This window comes from Xiphophorus maculatus, chromosome 1, assembly GCF_002775205.1.
Source record: "Xiphophorus maculatus strain JP 163 A chromosome 1, X_maculatus-5.0-male, whole genome shotgun sequence".
NCBI lineage: Eukaryota > Metazoa > Chordata > Actinopteri > Cyprinodontiformes > Poeciliidae > Xiphophorus > Xiphophorus maculatus.
In genome coordinates this window covers 726,931-751,318 of record NC_036443.1, presented here as the reverse complement: position 1 = coordinate 751,318, position 24,388 = coordinate 726,931, and the positions used below count along the sequence as shown (strand labels likewise).

At 43.1% G+C, this 24,388-nt stretch overlaps 1 protein-coding gene across 10 annotated transcripts in view; it reads right to left on the bottom strand.

The window, feature by feature from the left end:
- agrn (agrin) overlaps positions 1–24,388 on the bottom strand; it is a 428,855-nt gene that overhangs the window by 277,137 nt on the left and 127,330 nt on the right. For 2 of the 10 annotated variants that reach the window (XM_023331760.1, XM_023331780.1), the window contains exon 1: positions 700–2,579. The exons of the other annotated variants lie outside the window; for them this stretch is intronic. In XM_023331760.1, coding sequence (XP_023187528.1) covers positions 700–862 — 163 coding nt within the window. In that variant the 5' untranslated portion in view covers positions 863–2,579. Of the gene's footprint in view, positions 1–699; positions 2,580–24,388 lie in introns of those variants that run through there. 10 annotated transcript variants of the gene reach the window in all.

Here is a 24,388-nt window from a genome sequence, read left to right as displayed (position 1 = left end):
GTCGAGTACAAACTGCTGATTTGTACTTGACCTAAGTATAAATCAATACTTATCGCTCAGTAAAAAGCTGTCAGAAATGACTTGAATACAGGACCTGTGACTGTGAATATGTGATTCCAGTATTCAGGCTGTAACCATAAATGAAAGATATAAATTAAATAAATTATCTTCACATTCAGAACCATTTGACAGAATACTCTCCAAAAAGACTTTCACTGGCAGTTAATGAGCTACTGCTTTCTTATTATACATCAGAAAGGTTTGTTTGTAGTGAGAGGATGAAAGAAAAGATTGGGTTTTTCCTAACCAAAAAAATAACTTTTACTGAGCCACCAAAGGCTTTTAATCTGCATGAAATACTTCACAGTTCAAAGTAAATGCCTGGGCTTTAGAGCAGAGATACAGAGCAGTCTGTGAAGCCAGAGTCAAGGAAAGGGGAGCTTTGACTTTTAGTGATCTGATGTCCCTATTTCAAGGGCAGATAAGGGCAGATGTTTGGTATGCAAGGTTTTGTTCGGGGACTAGCCTCAACAAGGACATTCAATGTAAGAACGATGTCACATAAACCAAGAGAAAACACAACAATTCTGATTGTTATGCATTATGTTTCAGATAGAGAAACCATTGTAGTGGCTTAAAACTCAGAGGAAAACAACACAAAAGCAGAGTCAAAAAGATGCTTGGGGTGAGCAAACGTACAGTTATTGAGGAACAGCAGAACGGCGAAGCCCAGCGTGGATGTGGCCAGCAGGATTAGGCAGATGTTGCAGGGGATCATGAAGTACCGCACCACTAGCGACACTTTGTGCTGGTACCTGTGCTCCCGCTCCGGCGCCGGCGAAGGATAGTGGCAGCCGCTCATGCTCCACTCCAACGACCCCCTCCCCTCCAGGACGGGGGAGACAACAGGCCGAGGAGAGCGCCGGGGGGCGCCCAGGGACCCGTTGGAAAAAATGATGGCGGTGGGGTGAGGGTGGAAGATAATGAAAACAAAACTCAAAAAAAAAAAAAAATATGAATAATGGATGCAGTCTCAGCTGCGGTTCCAACCGTGCACTGTCACAGGGACCCGGTGACTGTTTCTGTCGGAGAATCGCAGTGGAAAGCTTTCAGCGGTTTGCGGGCGGCACATTTTTCACAGATAATAACATCCATTTGAGGCTAAAGGACAGACAGTGTGAGCAGGGACTCGTACAGCACCCCACCTGTCCGAATGACCTCCATTCCCTCTATACCTGATGGCAAACACCCAAACTAATGGGAATTTAATGTGCAACTATCCGTATAAACTTACAGCACAGACGTGTGTAGATTTAAGTAGGTGGTGATAATGTGCTTTGCAATTTGTGTTACAGAGCTGTTGGCATGGATCTATAAGCTAGAAATGTGTATGTGTTAGGTATGTGGGTGTTTGGGATTGTCAGATATCCACATGGAAACTTTCCACGGTAGGTCAATGATAAATCCACAAAAAGAATCCGGTCCTTTCCTCTCTGTGACCCTGACTCGTAATTAGTTGATTGTGAAAGAGGTCAGGGGCTCCTCCAACATCCCTCTCTTCAAAAGACTTCCAGACCAAAACAAGATCCTTCGAATGGGTCAAAAGGTATTTCTCAAAGCGGGGGTGGCTTTTCAAGTTCCCTGTGGATGTGGTTCAATGCTCCTTTTTTAGCTCTTCTTAGCAAACAACTCTTTGCGTCCGACGGACTGGCTTCTTTGGTTGATGGTCAAGCACAAAAATCCCTCCAATGATGACATCCTAACTGGAACAAGTTTATCTCTGCTGAGGTGGTTGGCTGGGAAGCGTCTGAATGTTTTACTATGAACACTATGCTCCCTGGAGCAAGGAGAAGACTTGTTTTTCCAACCTGTCGGTCACTGCTCCATGGTTGGTTATGGAGGGGGTAAGCCGCTGCCCCCTTCCCCTGCAGCCCTGCTGGCCCCACTGGGGCCAAAAGCAGTTCAGAGGAAGTGTCACAGAGGGGGGAAAAGTTAAACAGGTGAGCAGTCCCACTCAGCCAGACGGTCCACAGCTGTCACTGCTGCTGATGTGCAATAAAATAAAGACTGAAGAAACTCAGTGACTGATGTAGATTGAGTCTGGTAGAGTGAAAATTGGTCAAGAAGATACTGAATTCTCCGTTTGTTCTGGTAAGGTCAGGAAAGAAACGCTCATCCTCAGGTATCCAACATTTACTCCCTCATCCAGTCCGTTGTATACTCCAGTTCATTCATGAGGTGCAGCACTGGCACTGGCTGTAAAAATGACAAAATAGGCAGCAGGTTTCCAGAGCGCTGTCAAATCCCCAAGGTAGCAGGTAGCGGTCCCGGTGTCAGCACGCTCGGTCGGCCAGCAGGAGCGGCGGGGAGTGAATGAATGAGAGAAGTCAGCGGACAGAAAGAGACAGGCTGCAAGTGAGCGAAAAGGAAGGAGGAGTGCTGGAAGAAGGAAAAGCTGATCCCGACACTATGGTCCACCTTTTTTCTTCTTCCTGTTTTTGTGGGGAAAACAGCAGTGGCATATCGCTGGGCTTCCCAAACACTCGCCTCCAGAGCAGAGCGCTTGCTTCTCAGCGCCCAGCCAGCGAAATGGATGAGTGCATAACGAGAGAGCGAGAGAGATAGCACATGAGAGGGAGAGAGGGATGGGGGAGTGTATGAGGGGCTGTCTTTAACAAAGGCAGAGGGAGGGGAGGTGTTGGGAGTCGGACTTTAGTGAGGGAATAAGAAAAAACAAGCGAGGATAAAGGATTTTGGGAGGAGTATATGCGGGTCTCGTCAAAGAGAAGAGGGTCTGGCAAACCAGCAACACGGCAGCCACAAAGCAGAAGAAGGCCAAAGACTTGGGAGATGTCAACCAACTATTCTGTTAGTTTGGAGTCTCATCAGAAGAGAGCCTCATCCACACAAGCTGCAGAATTTCCACAAAGCCTGAATGAAGCAAACTGAGAAAAATAAATGATCTGCCAAGAGGAGGGGGCTAAATATATTAAGTCAGTCCAGGGTTTCCCCCAGAAAACTTGCTAAGCCTGGTGGTCGGGGCGCCGAAGCGGTCCACCGTGTTTTTGTATTAAAAGATGCTCAGTAAACAGGAAATGTAAAAATATTACTGTGTAATTATATGTTACTGGAAGACATCGCCAGTGAAATACTATCTCAACTCTGAACTAGTCTTAAAAACAACAAATCAAAAAATGCAATTAAAATAAATATCAATTATTTGCACTTCTGTTTAATCCAAATTTAAGTCAGCGGCTCCATAAGGCCCCCCAGAGCTTTAGGAGCCCATAAATGCTAATATTTTAACACAGACCACAGATACATAAATGTAACATTTGTTTATTGAGATTATCAATGCTGCTAAATTTGATTTAATGGTTTCAGCACAAATAAATTAAAATATTTTAAATTGTTTAACATTTATATGTAAGATTTGAAGGCACTGGCTAATTTACTTTGTAAAAGTTCAAAGTGCAATATTCATAGTTAAATTGTTTTGTTACCATAGTAACAATCTGATGCTGTGACTTTAATCTTTGAGTTTGAGCTGTTTGTTCACAAATACAAATTAGTAAACTGTAATTATAACTTATTGCTTTTTAGATTGGCCAATTAAACTACTCCCCATCTCCCAGATTTCACTAAATCTAACACAGAAGCTGTTAGAGGTGCTGATGTTTTAGCAGCAAGAGGGGCCCCTAAGTCAAATTCTGCTCAAGGCCTCATACAGCCTTGGACCGGCCCTGCTTGATGAGTTAAATCCTCTGCACTGCGCAGAGGTGTGGAACAAACGGGAGATTTAAATTAATGCTGCTAATGTGGCTTTAGTAGCTCTTCCATTTTGTGTCTATTGACTTTTTAACAAGGGGACACAGAAACTATTTTGGTTGGTCCAGTTTAAGGGACGAGTTCCTCAGATCCCCATGCAACCGTGCGCATTAACTCTGTCTGACTAAGTGGACAAAGTATTTGATATGGTTTGATGCTTCATGTAATCGGAAAAATAATACTAAAAATAACAACTAAATAATATAAAACCAGCGTGATGCGTGACTACGAGGCGAGCGCTAAAGCTCCTCACTGGGCTGAACCTGCATGATGAGGTCAGAACTGGTTCATTAACCACTAACACACCGGTCAACTGGGAACACATACATAAATTTATCAGCGCAGACAGAGCCACACGCTAGGCAGCGTGTTGAGATGTAAAAGCTGCACAAAACTCTTTCTCCACAAATATAAATCATTCTCGCCACTCGCTCAGCAACTTTGAAAACGCCACTACAAGTTATTCCTGGTTCATGTAGAGCTGCACAGCCAGAGCTAACATGCTGGGGTTTAAACTCCTACCTTGATCAAAAACTCTGCAAAGAAGCATAATTCCTCACAGGGGGCTGATGTAAATATCCATACAGGTCAGGTTAGGGTTAACTGTGTCCAGTTAACCCTAATCCTAACCCACTTGTTTGCGACCCCCTTAGACAAAACAAACCAAACAAAAAATGGAGAAACTCTGCATCTCTTTCACACTTGCAAACCAATATTCTACTAATTAACCTTTGGAATGTCTTTTCAGGCTTTGCTCAGTGAATAGATTCTTCTTTCCCACGTAAATTAACTTTAAAGCCATTAATCTGCCAGTGATCAGAGTTGATTGAAGAATTGTCTAATTATCGGTTCGGGTTGCTGTTCAACTAAACGCTGCTTTACTTAGCATTGGTCAAACTGGAAAATGAAATGGTGCCGTCTACCCATGGCCATTTTATACCAACTGTGTTGTACTAGTTGACAACACGTTGTCAACTCGTATGCCACTGTGTTGTAGACCTTTTCAACAAAAAGTTCAAGTTATTTTAAAATTAAAGTTATCTTCTACATTTTGCTCAAAGTCTACTGTAAATAAACTTGGAATAATTTGTCATTTGATCAGAACCAAAACAAATGAAAATCATAATACATTTTCAATTAATAGCATATAAACTAATAAAATAATGTACGATTTCATATTTTTTATGATTATTCATGAAAATGCTGACACAACGCATACACTGGTCCCATATGACTTAAGGAAGAGGTTTATTTACAGGTCCTTAGTGAAATTTGGAGGCATGAAATGAACAACCTCCTCATTTTATTTATTTCCTGTTGGATTCAAAACTATTACCCTGACTAAACGGCAAAACAAGCCAAAAAAATTATCCAACAAAAGCATCTTTAATGACATGACCAACGTTTAGAAGAAGATCTGTCCACTTTTTGGAACTGCCAGTCAGAAAATATGTTTTGAGAAGATGTAAACTTTCCAGAAGCATTATATTTTTGTGTTTATATCATAGCATAACACGACCCCGCTAGTTTAAAGAAACTCCATAACAGCAAGCACAGATGCAAGGCGGCATCAGTCATCAATTATTTATGTGTTTTCTCTCCAACTCTTTCCCTTTCAGCCCCCTCCTGCCCCCACCAATGGCTCACACACATTAAACACACATCCACACAGCAGCGCTAACCTGAACACAATCAGCATCTCAAGGAAGATGCGCAGCTCTTACTGTCAGCGGCTCTCTGTCTGCCTGCAGCTAACATGGAGGCATCACAGTAACAGGTAGGCTGTCGTGTTTCACACTCATTTATGTCTTTGACAGTGAGTTTGTTCCCAGGCCCAAGCTGAGCTTGGTGGAGCAGGGGGTTAGCCTGCCCCTAGGGGTCGAAAGTTCAACATCCCTCCATCCAATCAGAGGAGTATCTCAGCTCTCTTCCAACACAATACCAGCAGACAGTCATCAGCTCTCATATTGCAAAACAACCTGATTGATGAGTGAGAAGCAAAAAAGAACCATCTGCTCTTTCTGAAGCTTTTTTCTAATCTCTCTGTGTTTTAAATACTCAACAAATGCATGAAGCTATAACAACACAGAGCAGAGGAAAAAGCAACATCAATCATGTTAAATTAGAAACAACGTGCAGCTTCTCCCAGCAGAGGGCAGCGAGGAGACACTCGCCTCTCCCTGCTGCCACGACCCAAATAAAATCTTCCATTGACATCAAAGCTCAGCTGCTTTGATCCATTTTTAATGCCACAAGTATACCAGAAGGTTAACATCTCTCTCCGAACGCTTTGAAATAGCAATTTCCATTAAGGGAGCCAAAGGAGCTGCTTTCTTGTTTAATGGTCTGGCAGGAGAGATAGCTGTGTGCCAGAGCACATGCGTGGGGGTGAGCATGTGTGTGTGTGTGTGTGTGTGTGTGTGTGTGTGTGTGTGTGTGTGTGTGTGTGTGTGCGCGCGCGGGTGTGTGTGGGCATGTGTGTGCGCATGTGTGTGTGAAATTTGTCCTGTTCAATAACTGATTGGCAGTTATGCTTCAATCAACGATTACTGTGTGTGTGTGTGAAGCTGGCCAGCATTCTTCACAGAAAACAGTAGCTGCCCTTGCAGAATGACGGGATTTTCCCATAACAGTCTAGATGATTATAAGTTAAAGATAAATGAAAAAAGAAAATGTTTCCGCTGAGATTTACTTCACAGCATCAAAAGGGAGGAAATTTAACTTTTCTTTTGCATTTTCCGCGCAGAAAGTTAGGAGTTACGAGCCGTTTGGTTTGTTTGTCAATGCAGGATCAATATCGCTCCCTAAAATAAAAACATGTTCCAAATCTTCCTCTTTTGTTATACCAGGTGAATTTTATCAGGCCATTTTCTCTGAATGCTGTGGTCACATAAAATCTCGGAGCTACTCCTGCTGGCACCAATCAACAGCCTGAATAGCAAATTTACATCAGCACCTTTCAGAGCTGCCATGCTGATTCACCGGAAGTAGCTTGCAAAAAAAATTGCAAAGGTGAGTACGCACTCGCTGGATGAATGTCTGAAAAAATAAAAAGCAAATAAAAAGCATTATGTAGTCTGGAAGAAATTTCATAACAGAAAACGTTACTGAAGCTATTTTGAAAGAGCAAAATGTTCCACTTTTTTCTGCAATTCCTGCTGAACATATCGCTAGCCCTTCAACAGGAACATTCATTTTAGTTTATTGTGACTTTATGTGATAGATTGGCAAAAGTAATGCAGAAATATCAAGTGGAAGGAAAATTATACATGTCTTTTTTTTAATCTTGACAGTGTGATGTGCTCTGGAGGAGCAGAAAAGGAGTAAAAGTCTGCTAATATGATAACTATTAATTCAATTCAATTAAGCTATATTTTATTAATTCCAATGTGATATTAAATACTATTGGAGCTTTTATTACTCAAGCCTTTTCAGAGTTGCGATACAGATGATGATAACTGTGAGTAGCAGTCAGTGAGTAGCTTCTAAAGAAGCTTCTGACTGAAGCTGTGATGGTGGACCAGAATCGCCTCGAAGCCGTACGGAAGTCTTTCTCCATGGCCTCTCCAAACTCCTCCCACGCCCGAGTTTTTGCCTCAGCAACCACCTGATCCACATGCCGCTTCGCCTGCCGGTACCCATCAGCTACTTCTGGAGTCCCACAGGTCAAAAAGGCCCGATAGGAATCCTTCCTCAGCCTGAAAGCATCCCTCACTGAAGGTGTCCAACAAAGGGTTCGAGGATTGCTGCTGCTTTTTGTCTTAAGATTGCAAACTAGATGGTTTTATTGATGTTATGTTCTATTAAATTTATATGTTTCAATAGAGAAAGTTATATCAATTAATGTCAAAGTTAATGAATTAAAACTTAAATAACTTTTTGTCCAATTTAAATACTGAGACAAATTTCCTGGAGTAGATGTAAATAAACATGTTTACTATTGTGAATCAGCTTGTAATTTTGAATAATGCATAGTAAAAATTCTGCTCTGCTGTTAAATCCTCCACAGCAGGATTGTGTGAGAGGGTTTAAAACAGAAAAGAGACGTTGTCAGTGAATGCACCGCCACCCATAAGAGTGGGATGCCATCCACTTTTCAAAGCGGGCGCTATCAAAAGTGAGGCTGCTGCCATCACTAATGGCATTAGAGATTATTCTGTCCATTGTAAATGAGCATTTTAATGATGTTGATGAAAAGGATGGAGTCCGTGAAAATTTAGAACAGATTTGGTCATTGCCAGTCCGTTGGCCCACTCCGCTGCTCGGATCCGCTCATTTCAAAGACAGTCAACTGTTCTGTCGTTTTGTGCTTTATGGCACAGAATATGTATAGATCATAACAAAACAGGTTTAACTATATTTACTAGAGCATGAAGAGGCCATTAACAGCCATTTCCTGGGTTTTTTATGGGTCTGTTGCCCAACATAACATCACTTGGTCTAATTTCTTTTATGAACTGCGTATCCAACTGCTAAAGGACATCAGAAGGCCATGTTGAGTTCTTCATGCGCATCGAGCCATGCAACAGAGGAAAGCGGTGGGAAGCCAATGCTCTGCTACTCAGTGGGCCATGGTGGCACGGCACTAACAGGTGGGCCAGATGTCTCTCTGTGGTATTAACTCCAATTATCATAAGTCAGACTTCATTGTGCCGTCCAGCAGATTCCCAGACTTCCCACTCCTCAGGCCTACAAGCTGAGCAGCATTCAATCACCAACATGGAGGCCAGCGCTCTGCACAGCTGTGTGTGACTAAACACATTAACCTTTGCTCTCTGATAAACTCCCATAAAGAGGAAAACAACAGGCTGGCTGATGGAGAAGGGATGGAAATCAGGGAGCCTGGTTAGGGAAATATGGATTTACAATTATATCATAATCATTTTTATCGCTATTGTGATAACCATAAAAATAATGACTAGAAAAACTATTTAATTGCATTTTAATTAGGTAACTGTATGTTACAGCATTCATGATGCCAGAAACACAAACTATGGAAAAAAGATTACCATTTTTAACAGCTGCACACAGTAACTACATTTAATATTTTACTGATATTTATTGATACTCTCATGGAAAAAATGGTAAAAACAACATTTCTGATCATACTGTCATTTCTGTTTCTTCTTTGGTATAATTAATTGAAATTTATTGACACAACAATAAATCAAAATTTATTGGAGAGGAACTGAAACTGAAATGTAACATGGACATTAAGCTGATTGGGCTATGAAGAAAAACGTTTTAGACCACAAGAAAAAACATTGTGGTCTTTATGGGCTTTGATTCATATAAAAGTAAAAAAAAAGCAAATGTACAGAATAATTTAAGATTAAAGAATAACGCAGTTTAAGTTTCAAAATTAGTTAAATGCTTTCAGAATCAAAATCAACTTTAATCTGTGGGTGTAAACAGGGAATCACAATATTTTTTTTCCAAAATTTATTTATGCTTTAACATGAGGTACAGTGTAAAGGCAATGCAATAGTTATATAGTTAAGGGAATCACAATATTTAACAAAAAACACTCAGTTATCATAGGGGCAGTATTACGTATTTTCCAGGCACAATCAAGTAACTATATCACCTTATTATATAAAAAATGAATATATCAAACATGACTTAAAATAAACTTGACTTTGCAATGTAAAGCCTTGAAATTGGGCCTCTGTCTCTTTAAGAAGCCTCCAGTAAGTCAACAACATTTATCTTTTTTTTTCTTTCCCCCCTCCAGGGGGTCTTTTGTGGGCTCTAGTGTCCCTTATATGAAAGTAGGCTGACAGGAAAGGGGGAAGGAGAGGGGAGAAGACATGCAGAAAATATCACCAAGTCTGGGAATCGAACCCACGACGGCCGCGTCGAAGACTCAAGGCCTCCAAACGTGGGTCGCGCTATCCCCTATGCCACAACAACGTTCCTCCATTCAGCCTCTAATGCAAAAAGGGACAAGGTAGGAGGAGGAGGTCCGAAGAGGACCTTCATGAGACCCAGTGTTTAGGAAAGTCAGAATGGTTACCATGGAGATCAAAGCAAAATTCAAGTAAAGCGCAACTTTTACATAATTCTGCCCCTTTTAGGACCAGAGTAGGATTTTTAAGACTGTGAGTGTGTTTAGCCATTATTGTTTTGTTATAAACACACACACACACACACACACACACACACACACACACACACACACACACACGCACAGACACAAAAATATTAATACAGATACGTGTATCATTTCTGTCAGACTCCAGTGGTTTCCCTTTAATGAACTGTCAGTCGGCTGAACCAGTCAAAGTCCTTACATTAAGTCAGTGTATGTGAGTCATGTCACATGGCGATGATGCCCCCTCCCAACTAATTGCTCAGACTTTCTAGCCATGTATGAAGGTTAATATGGGAAAATAACTGGATCTGTTTCACATGAGACTCAAATATTCCTCCTGCTGCCAGTGATCAGCTGGGTCCGATGACTGCAGCTGGCTAAAATCCTGATGCTTTTCCCTGCAGTAATTCTGACTACAGTTATGTAATAATGCTGGCAGTCAGTCAGCTGTGCATGACGGCAAACATGTTAAAAACAAACCAGACACCATACTGTCACACTCATGTTTAGTTTATGAAGAAACTAATGGTAGAAAAAATTATTTACTGTGAAAACACTCTTCTATAGCCGGTCTGTTTTTGTGTATGTCTAAATAAGTAAAAATCACAATATTTATTAACATGATTTTCTGTCTTATTTAACTTTTCTTAATTTGTGTTTATGAATTGCTCTGATGGATTATTAACCTGATGGCCCTAGAGCTGACCAAAGCCACAGAAATGAAGCAAAGATAGAAAATCGATGGATGGTTCAGTTATACTAAATATAACTTCAGGTAAGTGGAAAAGTCTGAACATAATAAATAATGTAACAAATAAAGCAGACTTTTGCCAGATTCAGTTGTTTTCCCAGTAAGACAGATACAACTACAAAGAAAAAAGAAAGAAAGAAAACTAATTTTTGTTGTGTTTTCTTAACTAAAATTATCTCTCAGAAATCTGACCTCATTACAATAATAAGATCTCAAAGATCTCAAGAAAAGTACCTTTACACATCAAGATTAAAATTAATCAAATCCAGCTCTAGAAATAGATTAGATTTTTTGTTAAAATTTATCTGAAGAAAATCTGAATTTGAACAAAATAAATTATTACAGTATTTGTTAACTTGTTGGGAATCATTTTCTCTTTTTGTCATGGTTTCATTTTCACACTGATGTGCCTGGAAGATATTGATCAATGAAATTTTGATCTTTGAGAACAAAAAGCTCCACAACATGAGTGAACAAAGAATTACTAAAGCTGAATGTTACTGACAACATCAGCCTCCAGTTTCTGTTTCCTTCATCAAAAAGTCTGTGAGCTTTAAATACACCTTGTGGGTTCGGTTCCATCCAGCCGGACACATTTTATGAAGAAGTCATGATATCTGAGCAGATCTGGTCTCCATGTTGGCTCAGTGACGCTGCGCTTCTCTGTGATGTTTTCCATGACAGTCAGACGAGCCGGGTCGGCACGCTGCTGGGCTCCTCACGCTGACTCACTGCCACTCTCTGCTCAGCGTTGGCTGTCGCCTGCTGTTCAATGCGATGCTGTTACAAGTGAGATCCAACCCAGAATATTTCCTCAATCATTCAGGACTTGCAATCCTTCTGTCCTCCTAAGCTGCTGTTTGTGTCGTTTAGCAGCAGAATAACATGGAGAAGCCTGATCTGTCCATCCTGCTAACACTGCCTGCCTGGGAGGCGGCATCTTCAGCTCATATCACCTAACCTACAGCTGACCTGTTTCCAGCTCATGCTGACCCAGCTCTTTGCCTCAGGCCTGGACCGGGCCCTGTCCGCTGCTGGAAGATCATTTTAATATTCCTATTGTTGTCTCCTGCAGCAGAAGTGCTAATAGACCCAAGACTGCTGTCTACTGACCTCCCACCTTCACTTCCCATTGGCCTTCTAAATGAACAGGAACTAATTCAGGCAGAAATAAATTCCTATTAAATGCCTCTGATTTTCTAACCCGCAACAACAGTGATTACAGAATGTAATATCCTCTCCACTCAGCCGCCTCGCCCTGTTTACTCGATCTTCGGCACTGACATTTGTCCATTAATAGCCATGTAAGGAAATTATTCTAGTGGACTGGCACAGATGGAAAAATAATGAAAGAAACAGAAAAACGACTGACAGGAAGAGAAGCAGGGAGGAGGAGAGCAACCTGGGAGCCTGACTGCTGTATGCAGAGCTAGCAGAGAGTGACACTTCTCCATGTGGCTGGCATATGGAGCCAATTGTGGTAACGCCACAGGATGGCTAGAAGCAGAGAGTCAGACCAAGAGTGGCTGGCTCTGACAGTCTTTACACTGGAACGGACAGGCGCAGGGAGCCCAGGGTGATACAGATGTCAATCTCAGGCCAAAACCGCCATCTGTCACCAAGAGTCGGCCAAGCTGCGCTAGCCAGGTCACACAGAGAAAGTGGAGGGAGAATCACTATAAACTGCCATCCGGAGCAAAAACAGAGGACAGATGTACAGAAGGAGAAAAGATTTCCTAAATTGACAAGCAACACTTTTCTTTCCAATTGTCAGATTTCCTTCATTTGAATGTTTTACATACTCTTGCACTATGAGCATCCGCTCAGTGTTAACACTTTTATGTATGGCAATAGTTCCAAGCTAGGTCCACTTTAATCAAACTCTACTGAAGTTTGTCTGTCTAAAAAGTCTGGTTCATTGGAGAAGTGTGAATGAATCGAACTCTGATGCAGACTAAAGAATCAAACTCTGGTTCAACTACAAACCTCAGTCTGGGTTCGGTTGAAGTGAACTCTGGTGAGGTTCGAATGCGCATATGAACACCAAACGGACAGCTCCAAAAGCAGGAAGTGAACTACAGCGCAGGGCATTCTGGGGGAATACAACCAAAACAAGAAAAATAGCTTCTTTTGCCAAAGCCAAAAGAGAAAAACTCCAACCACTGAAATCTTACACCATTCCATTTCTGTTTGCATTTTGTAACGGAAATGCAGCTCAGACTCTCCTTTAGAAGTTTTCTTTGTTTTATTTCCTTCAGTGGCTCCTTTTGCAGCACCACCACTGGCAAGAAGGGGAACAGGTTTTGTTTGGATCATTTGACATAATACCAGTTGAAAATGTAACAAATGTTGCAATTTGGCCCCCAATCCAACTGAGTCTACTGGATGTTTTGGATGTGAAAACATCCTAAAAGGTCTGGTTGACCTCCCACCACTCCTGCCTGTTTGCAGTGCAGTGTTCATGGATTCACCTGCTCACAGGTTGTTGTGCAGCTTTAGCTGCCAGGTAAACCAACATAAACACATGTTGGTTTTTTTGAAGCTACAGGTTTGAAGACAACAGTGGAAAGATCTAATCAGGATTGAACAGCAGGAGTAAACAGGACTGTTCAGCACCGATCTCCACTCAACCTGCCAGAGACTGTAGTCTACATTTTAGACTTTTATTTTGAAGTTAGAAAGGAAGCAGTTCTTGAGTGACTGACACTTGGTTACTGAAGAAGCAGTCACTATTTCTAAAATGTTTTTTGGTTGAAATTTGGACATTTGGCAGATAAAAAGACACCGACAAATAATTCGTAAGTATTGAAATGTTTCTTGTAGTCTGAGCTTCTTACCGATCAAACTTTAGCTGTATTTTTCTAAAACAGAGAGAATATGAAAACAGTTTGAAGTTCATTTCCTAAAACATAAGAGTAAAGACCTGCTCAAACCTGATTTTAACTATTTAAAACAGATTACAGATTTAATAAAGTAGTTATTTCTGAAAACAAAAAAATCTGAAGTTTCTTAAAAACCACAGCAACTATAACATGTGATCTTGTGAATATCAAATACTTGTCTCATGACCAGAATGTCACTACTGTTGTTAGTTGTATTGTTATTTTTCCAAGTAAAATGAATTAGTACAGTTGTGTTGAAAATAATAGCAGTCCCATATGACTAGCAAGATAAATCACTATTTTTGTTTGAATTTCAATTTCTACACTGCAAGTAAGTTTCTAGAAGGTATAGAAAACCAACAGACCAACAACAAACCTATAAAGAAATGCAGAAAACATTAAGCTGTTCAGCTACAATTGTCGTGTTCCGGGGTTCTTTGTTTTCCTTGTGGGAGTCGGCTTGCTGCTTCTCACCATCTAGCCACCAGATGGCGCCAGACTCGCCTCTCTCTGGAGTGGTGTGTTGTCATCCTGCGCACCTGTGATCTATCTGCTCGTCAGGCAAGGTGTACAAGAGGAGCTGACTGCCAGTACTTCGATGCCTGAGTGTTAGCCAGTAACGGTACCTCTGAGCCCCCTTGAGCTAGTCTCTGTTTTTCTCCTTGGTGTCTGATCACTTAGTGATTCTCCTTGTTGTCTCCTGCCTTCAGGTGTTTTCCCTGAGACGTCCTGGGTTCCCCTCGTGACGCCGTGGAACATACCCACTGGTTACCTGAGTTTCCAGACTCACCTCCTCCGGCTGATCGCAAGGCCCTCCTGGAGGTTCCGACTGACAGTCGTGCCGCTCCTCTGTCTCTGTCCTGCCTGAACCTACCTGTCCGCCCCCTGACAACACTCCCTCGCCGCCTTCTGGATCTCTGTGGCCAAGCGCTGTTCCTCCTGGATCATAAGGAAACAAGGACCCCGAGCACTGCAGTTATCCCTCCAAACCTACAAACTCCTGTTCAACAAGTAAGATTACTCCAATTAACTGTCATCACTCCCGTCTCCTACACCCTGTGAACTCACCATCTTCTTGCTGTGTTCTTTATAGTGTGCCGACCACTCCGTGAGCCTTTTCCCCCCCTGGATAGACCCGTAATCTTCAGTACATTCAAATATTGCTGTTGTAATAAAATTCACTTACAATATATATTGCTCTCCTGTGCCGTGTTCTGCATGTGGGCTAGAAATATAGACTCATCATGACAGAACACTCAGGCCAGCAAACAAGCCCAGCAGATGCGATCAGGAGAGCGTTGTCCGATCAACACACCCAGTTACAATCACATGAAACGGCTTTAAGAGAGCTTAGCTCACGACAAGTCGAAACTAACCGGCAGTTAGCTGAGATAATCAATTATCTCAAACCTTCCGCTTCTCAGATTCCTTCTCCAAGTCCAGCCCCAGTTCCGGCTCCGGTCCAATCAGTCCAGCCCACGTTTTCCGAGGTTCGACCACCGCTTCCTGAGAGATTTTCTGGGGACCTGAGCAGATGTAAAGGTTTCTTAATGCAATGTTCTATTATTTTCAACCACTCCCCTCAGAGTTTCCTTCAAGATGGCTCTAAAATCGCTTATGTTTTGTCCCTGTTATCCGGACGGGCCTTAGACTGGGCTCAGGCCCGATTTCCTTCCCCTGCAAATTATAACTGCTCGTTTGACGAGTTTTTGAAAGAGTTCCAACAAACTTTCAGTCAAGACTCCGATAAATCATTTAACTCACGCGAGCTCATGGGAATTAAACAGGGTCAACGCACTGTAGCAGATTTTGCTATAGATTTTAGAATAAGAGCTGCAGCAACTGATTGGAATGCAGCTGCATTGAAGAGTGTTTATTTTAACGCTCTTAACGAAACTCTAAAAGATGAACTAGCTACTCTAGATGAACCAGAGACCTTAGAGGATTTGATCAGCCTAACTATTCGCCTCGATAATAGGATCCGGTCCCGTACTAGGGAGAGAAGACATAGAGAACCGCTAGTTAAGATTCATGGAGGAGTTCTACCTGTTCCAGCGATTCCTTCTCCGCAGGCTCCTCAGGATCCTGAGCCCATGCAGGTGGGTCGGACACGTCTCACTCCTGAGGAGCGACAAAGACGCATCTCCTCTCGTCTCTGCCTGTATTGCGGATCCCCAGGGCACTTTCTCGCCCAATGCCCAGTCCGTTCAAACTCCCAGGTCCGCCAGTGGAAGTGAGGAGGCTGGCGGACCACTTGCAACGGAAAGATTCTCCTCGCCTGTCACTACCTGCCACCTTGATCTGTAAAGATCAATCATTCCCATTGTCTGCTCTTGTTGATTCAGGCTGTGAACAAAATCTTATTGATTGTACTTTAGTTCAGCAAATGTCGATCGAGACCGAGCCACTCACTGTCCCTCTTCGAGTCACTGCCATTGATGGGAACACCCTACCTCGAATAACTCACCAGACCAAACCGCTACATCTCATTATTTCCGGAAATCATAGCGAACTCACCTCTTTTTTTGTTTTCCCCATGGCCAACTCTCCCATCATCCTTGGCTTTAAATGGCTCCAGCAACATAACCCTCAAATCAACTGGACAGACAGACATGTCGAATCCTGGTCCACCTCCTGTCATTTATCTTGTCTCCGCTCAGCTGTTCCCCCAGGTCCACCACCAGCAGACCCGCAGGAGGCAGACCCGACCAACCTGACGATCATCCCACCTGAATATCATGACCTAACTCCGGTATTCAGTAAGTCCAAGGCTCTCTCATTACCCCCACATCGACCATACGATTGTGCTATAGATCTCCTACCCGGTGCTCCGTTACCCACAAGCCGTCTTTACAACATTTCCCGACCAGAGAGAGAAACCATGGAGAAATATATTAAAGAATCTCTGGCAGCCGGCATAATCCGCCCTTCCTCCTCTCCATTGGGAGCAGGATTCTTTTTTGTTGGTAAGAAAGATGGTTCCCTTAGGCCCTGCGTCGATTACAGAGGGTTAAATAACATAACAGTTAAGAATAAATATCCCCTTCCTCTGTTATCCTCTGCCTTTGAACCTTTTCATGGGGCAACAGTTTTTTCAAAGCTTGACTTGAGAAATGCTTACCATTTACTCCGTATTAGAAAGGGAGATGAATGGAAGACAGCATTTAAGACACCAATAGGTCACTTTGAGTACTTGGTGATGCCGTTTGGGTTGTCTAATGCTCCAGCCTTTTTCCAGGCCCTCGTAAATGACGTGTTGAGGGATTTTCTAAATGTTTTCGTGTTTGTTTATCTGGATGATATTCTGATCTACTCAAAGTCTCTAGACGATCACAAGCATCATGTTCGCCAGGTCCTGCAACGTCTTTTGGAGAACAAGTTATACATCAAGGCTGAAAAGTGTGAGTTCCACCAATCATCAGTGTCGTTTCTTGGATTCATACTTGGGGGCGGACAGGTGAGACCCACAGAGGAAAAGATTCGAGCGGTATTGGAATGGCCGACTCCTCAAACCCGTAAACAACTCCAGCGCTTCCTGGGTTTTGCCAATTTCTATCGCCGATTCATTCGTAATTACAGTCAAACCGCCCTACCTCTAACTGCTCTCACCTCTACCAAAATTCCATTCAGTTGGACCCCGGAGGCAGAGGCCGCCTTTACTCAACTCAAGAACCTTTTTGCTAATGCTCCCATTCTCATTCAGCCAGACCCGTCCAAACAGTTCATTGTTGAGGTCGACGCCTCGGACACCGGAGTTGGAGCCGTGTTATCCCAGATCTCCCCCCAAGACAACAAGACTCATCCTTGTGCTTTCTTTTCCCGCAGATTATCTCCTCCTGAACGTAACTATGATGTGGGGGATCGAGAGCTTCTGGCCATCAAGTTGGCTCTGGAGGAGTGGCGGCATTGGTTGGAGGGGGCTGAGCATCCGGTGCTGGTCTGGACCGATCACAAGAACCTCTCTTACCTGCAGTCGGCTAAGAGACTTAACCCCCGTCAATCACGTTGGTCACTGTTCTTCTCCAGATTTAACCTCTCCATTTCCTACCGTCCAGGGTCTCGTAACATCAAGCCGGATGCCCTTTCCCGACTCCACTCACCTGAGGATTCCGAGAAGGTTCCCGCCCCTATCCTGCCCCCCAGCTGCACGGTTGCAGTGGTTACCTGGGAGATTGAAGACATTATTAGGCAAGCTCAACTATCTGAACCCACTCCCGACTCGTGCCCACCTACTAAGATTTACGTGCCCACCTCTGTCCGTGCCCGTTTCCTGCAGTGGATTCATGCCTCCAAATTCTCGGGCCACCCAGGTATCAGTCGTACCATTGCCCTTGTCAACCGTAAATTCTGGTGGTCTTCAATCCATAAAGATGTTAAGGAGTATGTCTTAGCCTGTACGATCTGCTCACGTAATAAGGCATCTCACCTACCTCCATCTGGTCTCCTACTGCCGCTACCTATTCCCAAACGCCCGTGGTCTCATATTTCCTTAGACTTTGTCACAGGATTGCCACCCTCTAAGGGGATGACCACCATCTTAACCATTGTAGACCGTTTTTCTAAGGCCTGCCACTTTGTCCCCCTCCGTAAGCTGCCCACGGCATTTCAAACGGCCCAGTTGCTTATTAAACACGTTTTCCGCCTGCATGGCATACCTCTAGAGATCTTATCGGACCGAGGACCACAATTCATTTCCCGGGTGTGGAAAAATTTCTGTACTGCACTTCATGCAAGGGTTTCTCTCACTTCTGGTTTCCATCCCCAGACGAATGGCCAAACCGAGAGACTTAATCAGGATTTAGAAACTACTCTCCGCTGCTTCACCTCCTCCAATCCGTCAGATTGGAGTCAGTATCTCCCATGGGTCGAGTACGCCCATAACAGCCTTAGCTCTGCCGCAACTGGTTTATCCCCTTTCGAAGCCTCCATAGGTTATCAACCCCCGCTACTTCCGTCTGAAGAGGGAGACATCTCGGTAACCTCAGTCCGCCACCATATCCGTCGTTGCCAGAACATTTGGAAATCCACAATTCACAACCTTAACAGCACAGCCGAACAAAACAAACGACAGGCAGACCGTAAGAGGGTTCCGGCTCCCACCTACACTCCCGGCCAGAAGGTGTGGTTATCATCCCGAGACATTCCTTTAAAGTCAATGTCCAAGAAATTGTCTCCCCGTTTTGTCGGCCCCTTTGAGGTCGAATCCATTATTAATCCCTCCGCTGTTCGCCTCCGTCTGCCAGCCTCCCTCCGAGTTCATCCCACTTTCCACGTTTCTCAGATAAAGCCCGTCCAGACCAGCACGCTCTGCCCTCCTACCGAGCCCCCTCCTCCCCCCCGAGATATTGATGGCCATCCTGCCTACTCTGTCCGCCGGATCGTTGACTCCCGTCGACGAGGTCGTGGTTGGCAATACCTCGTCGATTGGGAGGGCTACGGTCCGGAGGATCGCTCTTGGGTCCCTGGCTCTTTTATTTTAGATCCTTCCCTCATCACGGATTACCGCTCGTCGCTTCCCTCCTCTTCATCTCGGCCGCCAGGTGGCGACCGTTGAGGGGGGGGTACTGTCGTGTTCCGGGGTTCTTTGTTTTCCTTGTGGGAGTCGGCTTGCTGCTTCTCACCATCTAGCCACCAGATGGCGCCAGACTCGCCTCTCTCTGGAGTGGTGTGTTGTCATCCTGCGCACCTGTGATCTATCTGCTCGTCAGGCAAGGTGTACAAGAGGAGCTGACTGCCAGTACTTCGATGCCTGAGTGTTAGCCAGTAACGGTACCTCTGAGCCCCCTTGAGCTAGTCTCTGTTTTTCTCCTTGGTGTCTGATCACTTAGTGATTCTCCTTGTTGTCTCCTGCCTTCAGGTGTTTTCCCTGAGACGTCCTGGGTTCCCCTCGTGACGCCGTGGAACATACCCACTGGTTACCTGAGTTTCCAGACTCACCTCCTCCGGCTGATCGCAAGGCCCTCCTGGAGGTTCCGACTGACAGTCGTGCCGCTCCTCTGTCTCTGTCCTGCCTGAACCTACCTGTCCGCCCCCTGACAACACTCCCTCGCCGCCTTCTGGATCTCTGTGGCCAAGCGCTGTTCCTCCTGGATCATAAGGAAACAAGGACCCCGAGCACTGCAGTTATCCCTCCAAACCTACAAACTCCTGTTCAACAAGTAAGATTACTCCAATTAACTGTCATCACTCCCGTCTCCTACACCCTGTGAACTCACCATCTTCTTGCTGTGTTCTTTATAGTGTGCCGACCACTCCGTGAGCCTTTTCCCCCCCTGGATAGACCCGTAATCTTCAGTACATTCAAATATTGCTGTTGTAATAAAATTCACTTACAATATATATTGCTCTCCTGTGTCGTGTTCTGCATGTGGGCTAGAAATATAGACTCATCATGACAACAATGGTATCAAATGCTTTAAAACAAACCAGAAAGTCAAGGAAGAAAAAGAAAAACAACTATTCGAATGGATTGGAGAATAACCAAAATGGCAAAGGCTCAGCCAAGGATCAGCTCCAGGAGGATTAAAGAAGATCTGCGATTGGCTGTGAGTTCTGCGACAATCAGACGATGTCCATGAGAAGCCAAGCTACCAGAAAGAAGCCCCCACAACCTTCCATTGTTTAAAAAAAAGACGTGCTGAAAGCGGCTACAATTTGCCAAAGAACATATTGATTGGCCTAAGAAGAAACGCCGTAATATTTTGTAGACTGATGAAAGTAAAATTTTTCTTTTTGGTTCCACAGACAGTTGGGCAGACGTCCTGCAAACTCTGAATTCAAGCCACAGTGAATATAATAAAGCATGGTGGTTCATTTATCAGATACCAGGGATTATGGATCAGTTTGAGTACACCAGAATACTGGAATAAGTCATATTGCCATATACTGAAGAGGAAATGCCCTTGAAATGTTTGTTTCAAGAAGACAATAACGCCAAACACACCAGCAAGAAAGCAAAATCATGGTTCCAGACAAACAGAATTCAAGTAATGGAGAGGTCAGCACAATCCACAGACCTTCATCCCATGAAGAGCATTTTTTGTACACTGACCTAAAAAATGCTGTTCATGAGGCAAAACCAAGAAATACAGAGGAATTGGGAACATAGTACAGTTGTCCTGGGGTGCAGAACCTGTTGGCCGGTGCCGGTGGTCGACTCCATGGGACCACAGATGTGAAGCAGTTACCAGAAACCATCATTATGCAACTAAATATTAGTTTATGACTCTCAGGAAAGATGAACTTTCCAGCATTTCTTAGTTTATATAGTTTATTTTTGAGTTTGTAAAGAAAGATGTCAACACTACTATTTTTTTAACATTGTATTTCTTAAAATATAATGTTAAAAAATATTGAATATTAAAATATTGTAATATTAAATTACTTTTTCCACGTTTCTGCCTTGAAATAGAAGGTGCAGTGTCCCCAATGCATTTGTGTTCATTAAAATACAATTTATTTAAAGGATTTTGAGGTTTACTCACCTGTTTAAACACACTGCTATTATTATGAACATAACTGTATGTGTGATCATCTTTAATATTTAATACCACCAGAACACAAGTGTCACAATGGACAACCTTCAGCCAATTGTGCAACTGTAATATGCGTTGAGGCCATTACCAGGGTACTTAAGGGTACTTAGGCCATTTGGCCATCTCTAGACTGAATAGGAGTGTTGTCTACGTGGACTACCTTCGGCCCTTCTAGTGTTACAGTCAGACTCTCATGCCGGGTTGCTATTTTTGTCTTATTGTAATTTACTTCAAACTGAATTTATGTTGTATCAGTCTTGCACCATGGTTGAGATTAATTTTAAACAGAAGATGCAAATGGACGCTAACTCATCCATCAGCAGAGAAAGGCTGATGGATGAGTTAGGTTTAGTGAAAGAAACCTGTAAAAATGAGCAAGAGTAGGATATAAAAACTCTGACATTAGAAAGACAGTTATGTCTATGCAAGGTGTTGCTCCATAATTAGAAAATGAATCTCAAAAACAGAAAAGCTTTTTGTTAATGAGTATGGATGAGTCAGGATGTCATTAAGCACATAAAAAATTGTTTTAAATTCTAGATCCATCAAAAACTCATCTACAAGCCTGCAAATCTCTTCCTACAACAATAATCAAGATTATGGTTTTTTATCAAATAATTACCGTTTCCTTCATGTCTTACGATCTGCAGCGCATCGTTTCAGCTGACATGCCTGACATAGACTGTGGTTACAATATATGAGCAGATTTACCTGATTGGCATTCTGGCACCAGCGCAGACAGGGACAGCCGTTAAACTCTGGGACACTTTCATTTGCATTTCCAGTAATGAACACGTTCTCTAATTCCTTCTCCTTTGCTTGCATTTTCACAGCGCTTCGCTGGCAGCTGGCTGCACGTCAAGCCCGATCCTCTCAGAGAGAGAGGGCAAAGAGGAAATATTAATTGGCGAGCGATACCTTCTTGTTGAGACATGGCCCATAAATGAAGCAACTATAAATTATTTATGTGCCTAATCAGTCGCCATGTGCATTTTCTTTCAAACAAGACAGCTTCCGTGCAATTCTTTTTATTCCCCCCCCGCTCACTGCCTCCTCCTAAATAATTCGACTTCTGACAGCAATGAAACCAGAAGCTGGAAGCAGAGGCCTAATGAAAATATGGCGGCATGATGACGAAATCGCTGTTTTCAGGCTGCAATCGAGGTCAAGAAAATGAACGGCCAGCTTAGCAGACATCCTGTGTTTGCAGGTTTATGGAAGGTGAGCTTCCTGTTGTAAATATAACAGAAATAATGAACAGAAATCATGGAAAAATGAATGATTCATGGAAAGAGTATCGCCCAGGACACCAAGCATGTTGAAGTAGAAAGGCTATGCAAAATGGACTTACAGTTTCATTGAGATACTTTGTGGTAATTATCTGATAATGATAAACGTAACGATAAGAACTTTTCATTGTTTTTTTTAGCGTTGCATTAGATTGCTAAGGCCTAAAATTAAAACAGCTGATCCAAAAGTAAGGTGTTGTTTTTGGAAGCCTAATCTGTGGCTTTTACAGCGCCGCCAATTTAACCATCAAAAGCTCAACACAGCAAAGCACAATGTGAGCCATTACAGCAGGATGCTGCACAAAAATAAAAGGTGTTCTCCTGTTTGTAGATGTTGTGTGCTACTGCATTCGGAGCTCAGAGTGAGCCGGGTCAGTGCCGTCACAGATGTGTTGCAGTTAGAGGGAAACCAGAGCTGGAAAAGATGGTCATTACTGTAGAAGAAGAAAGCGGCGAGTGTTGATAAAGAACAATCGTCAGATACCAGACGGCAATATTTCCTCATATAACCCTGAGACCAGCTGTCTGTCATCCACAGGCTTTAGCTTCATCCCCATAGTCACACAAAGCTCTCAGACACACACACACACACACACACACACACAGCGGATGTCTTTCTATCTTCACAGGAATTTTACATTGACTTCCAGCCATTTTCATTTATCTTAAGTCACACCTTAACCCTAAGCCTGACCTCTAACCCTAAAACAGCACTCCTGGGCCCCACACACAGTAGTGGGTCCTCACAGTATAGTATCTGTTGGAAAAACAGACAAAACTACAAGGTACGACATGTTAAAACACACACATTAAGAAGATGTAAGTGTAACAAACTGGCATTCAAACAGTAGAGACACAGACACGTTTCCTCTCAAAATGCCACAAGGTGCTGAGGGTTAAAAGAAATGCACTGCTAAAATTTGCAATAAGAAATAACAAGAATGTGGGAACCTGAAAGTTCAGTGGATAGATTTATAACTTTGTTCTTGAGTCAGTCAGAAGGGAAAAAACAGAAGCTAGAGAGAAATTTCTACAACACCAAGTCTGAAAGATGTACTTCTGTTCCATAAGCTAACTCATAAAGAGTCAGCAGCCTTTCCCCATAGTTGCTGCAATCTGACGTGAAAGCAGAAGTCTGGTGCTGACAAACAGACTCACTAAAGCCGCCTTGAGGTACACCACAAATTACACTCAGTGTTTGAAAAGTGTCAGTTTTCTGGGCCTTGTTACTGACCTCTATCTATAAGACAAAAGGAGAGGACAGCGTTGTTCCACACGGATCAATAAAAATGAAATTTTTCAGGACTCAGGGTCAGAACACAAAACCTCAATTGTGGTTCATGAGTAGATTCCATTTTAGCTGCTAACTAAAGTCAACAAAAGGGGAAGGTTCAGACTGGAGGAACAGCTGTCTTGTCTGGCTCTCAAACACTTTCTGCCATAACAACATTGATCATTGATGTGTACAGATTTATGCATCACCACATTTCTAGTCCAAGGTGGAGGATTAGATGATGTTTGTCTGCTGCATTGACAGGCCGTCGTGTTTTCTCACCCCTCCACCTGATGATGGCGCTGTAGATGTTCACTGTCTTCAAACCGACAGGTGGCCAGCCCATCTCTGTAGTTAGCACCAAAACAAACAGCAGAACCTTCTGTACTCTGGTCAGCCGGTCCGAGACTAAATATTTCAAAAGATGATCCAGGACAAGAACCTTTTAGCTTCAAGCTGATTGCAGGATTATAACCTCTGGTACAAAATTAGATGTCTTCTAGACCTTTACTGTTTTATGAAAGATCTGCACAATTCACCACCGTGTTTATAAGATGCAGAACTTTTCATTAATTTACAGGAAGTGCAGCGTATGTACAGTGCCACAAAACGCCTCTTTTTCCCAAATGGCAATGGTTTAGGAATCTATCGGAAATCACAAACAGTTGACTGTAAACATTCCCCGCAGCAACACATGCAGAGTGGCACTGTGTCGACTTTCTAACTCCAGTTAGCA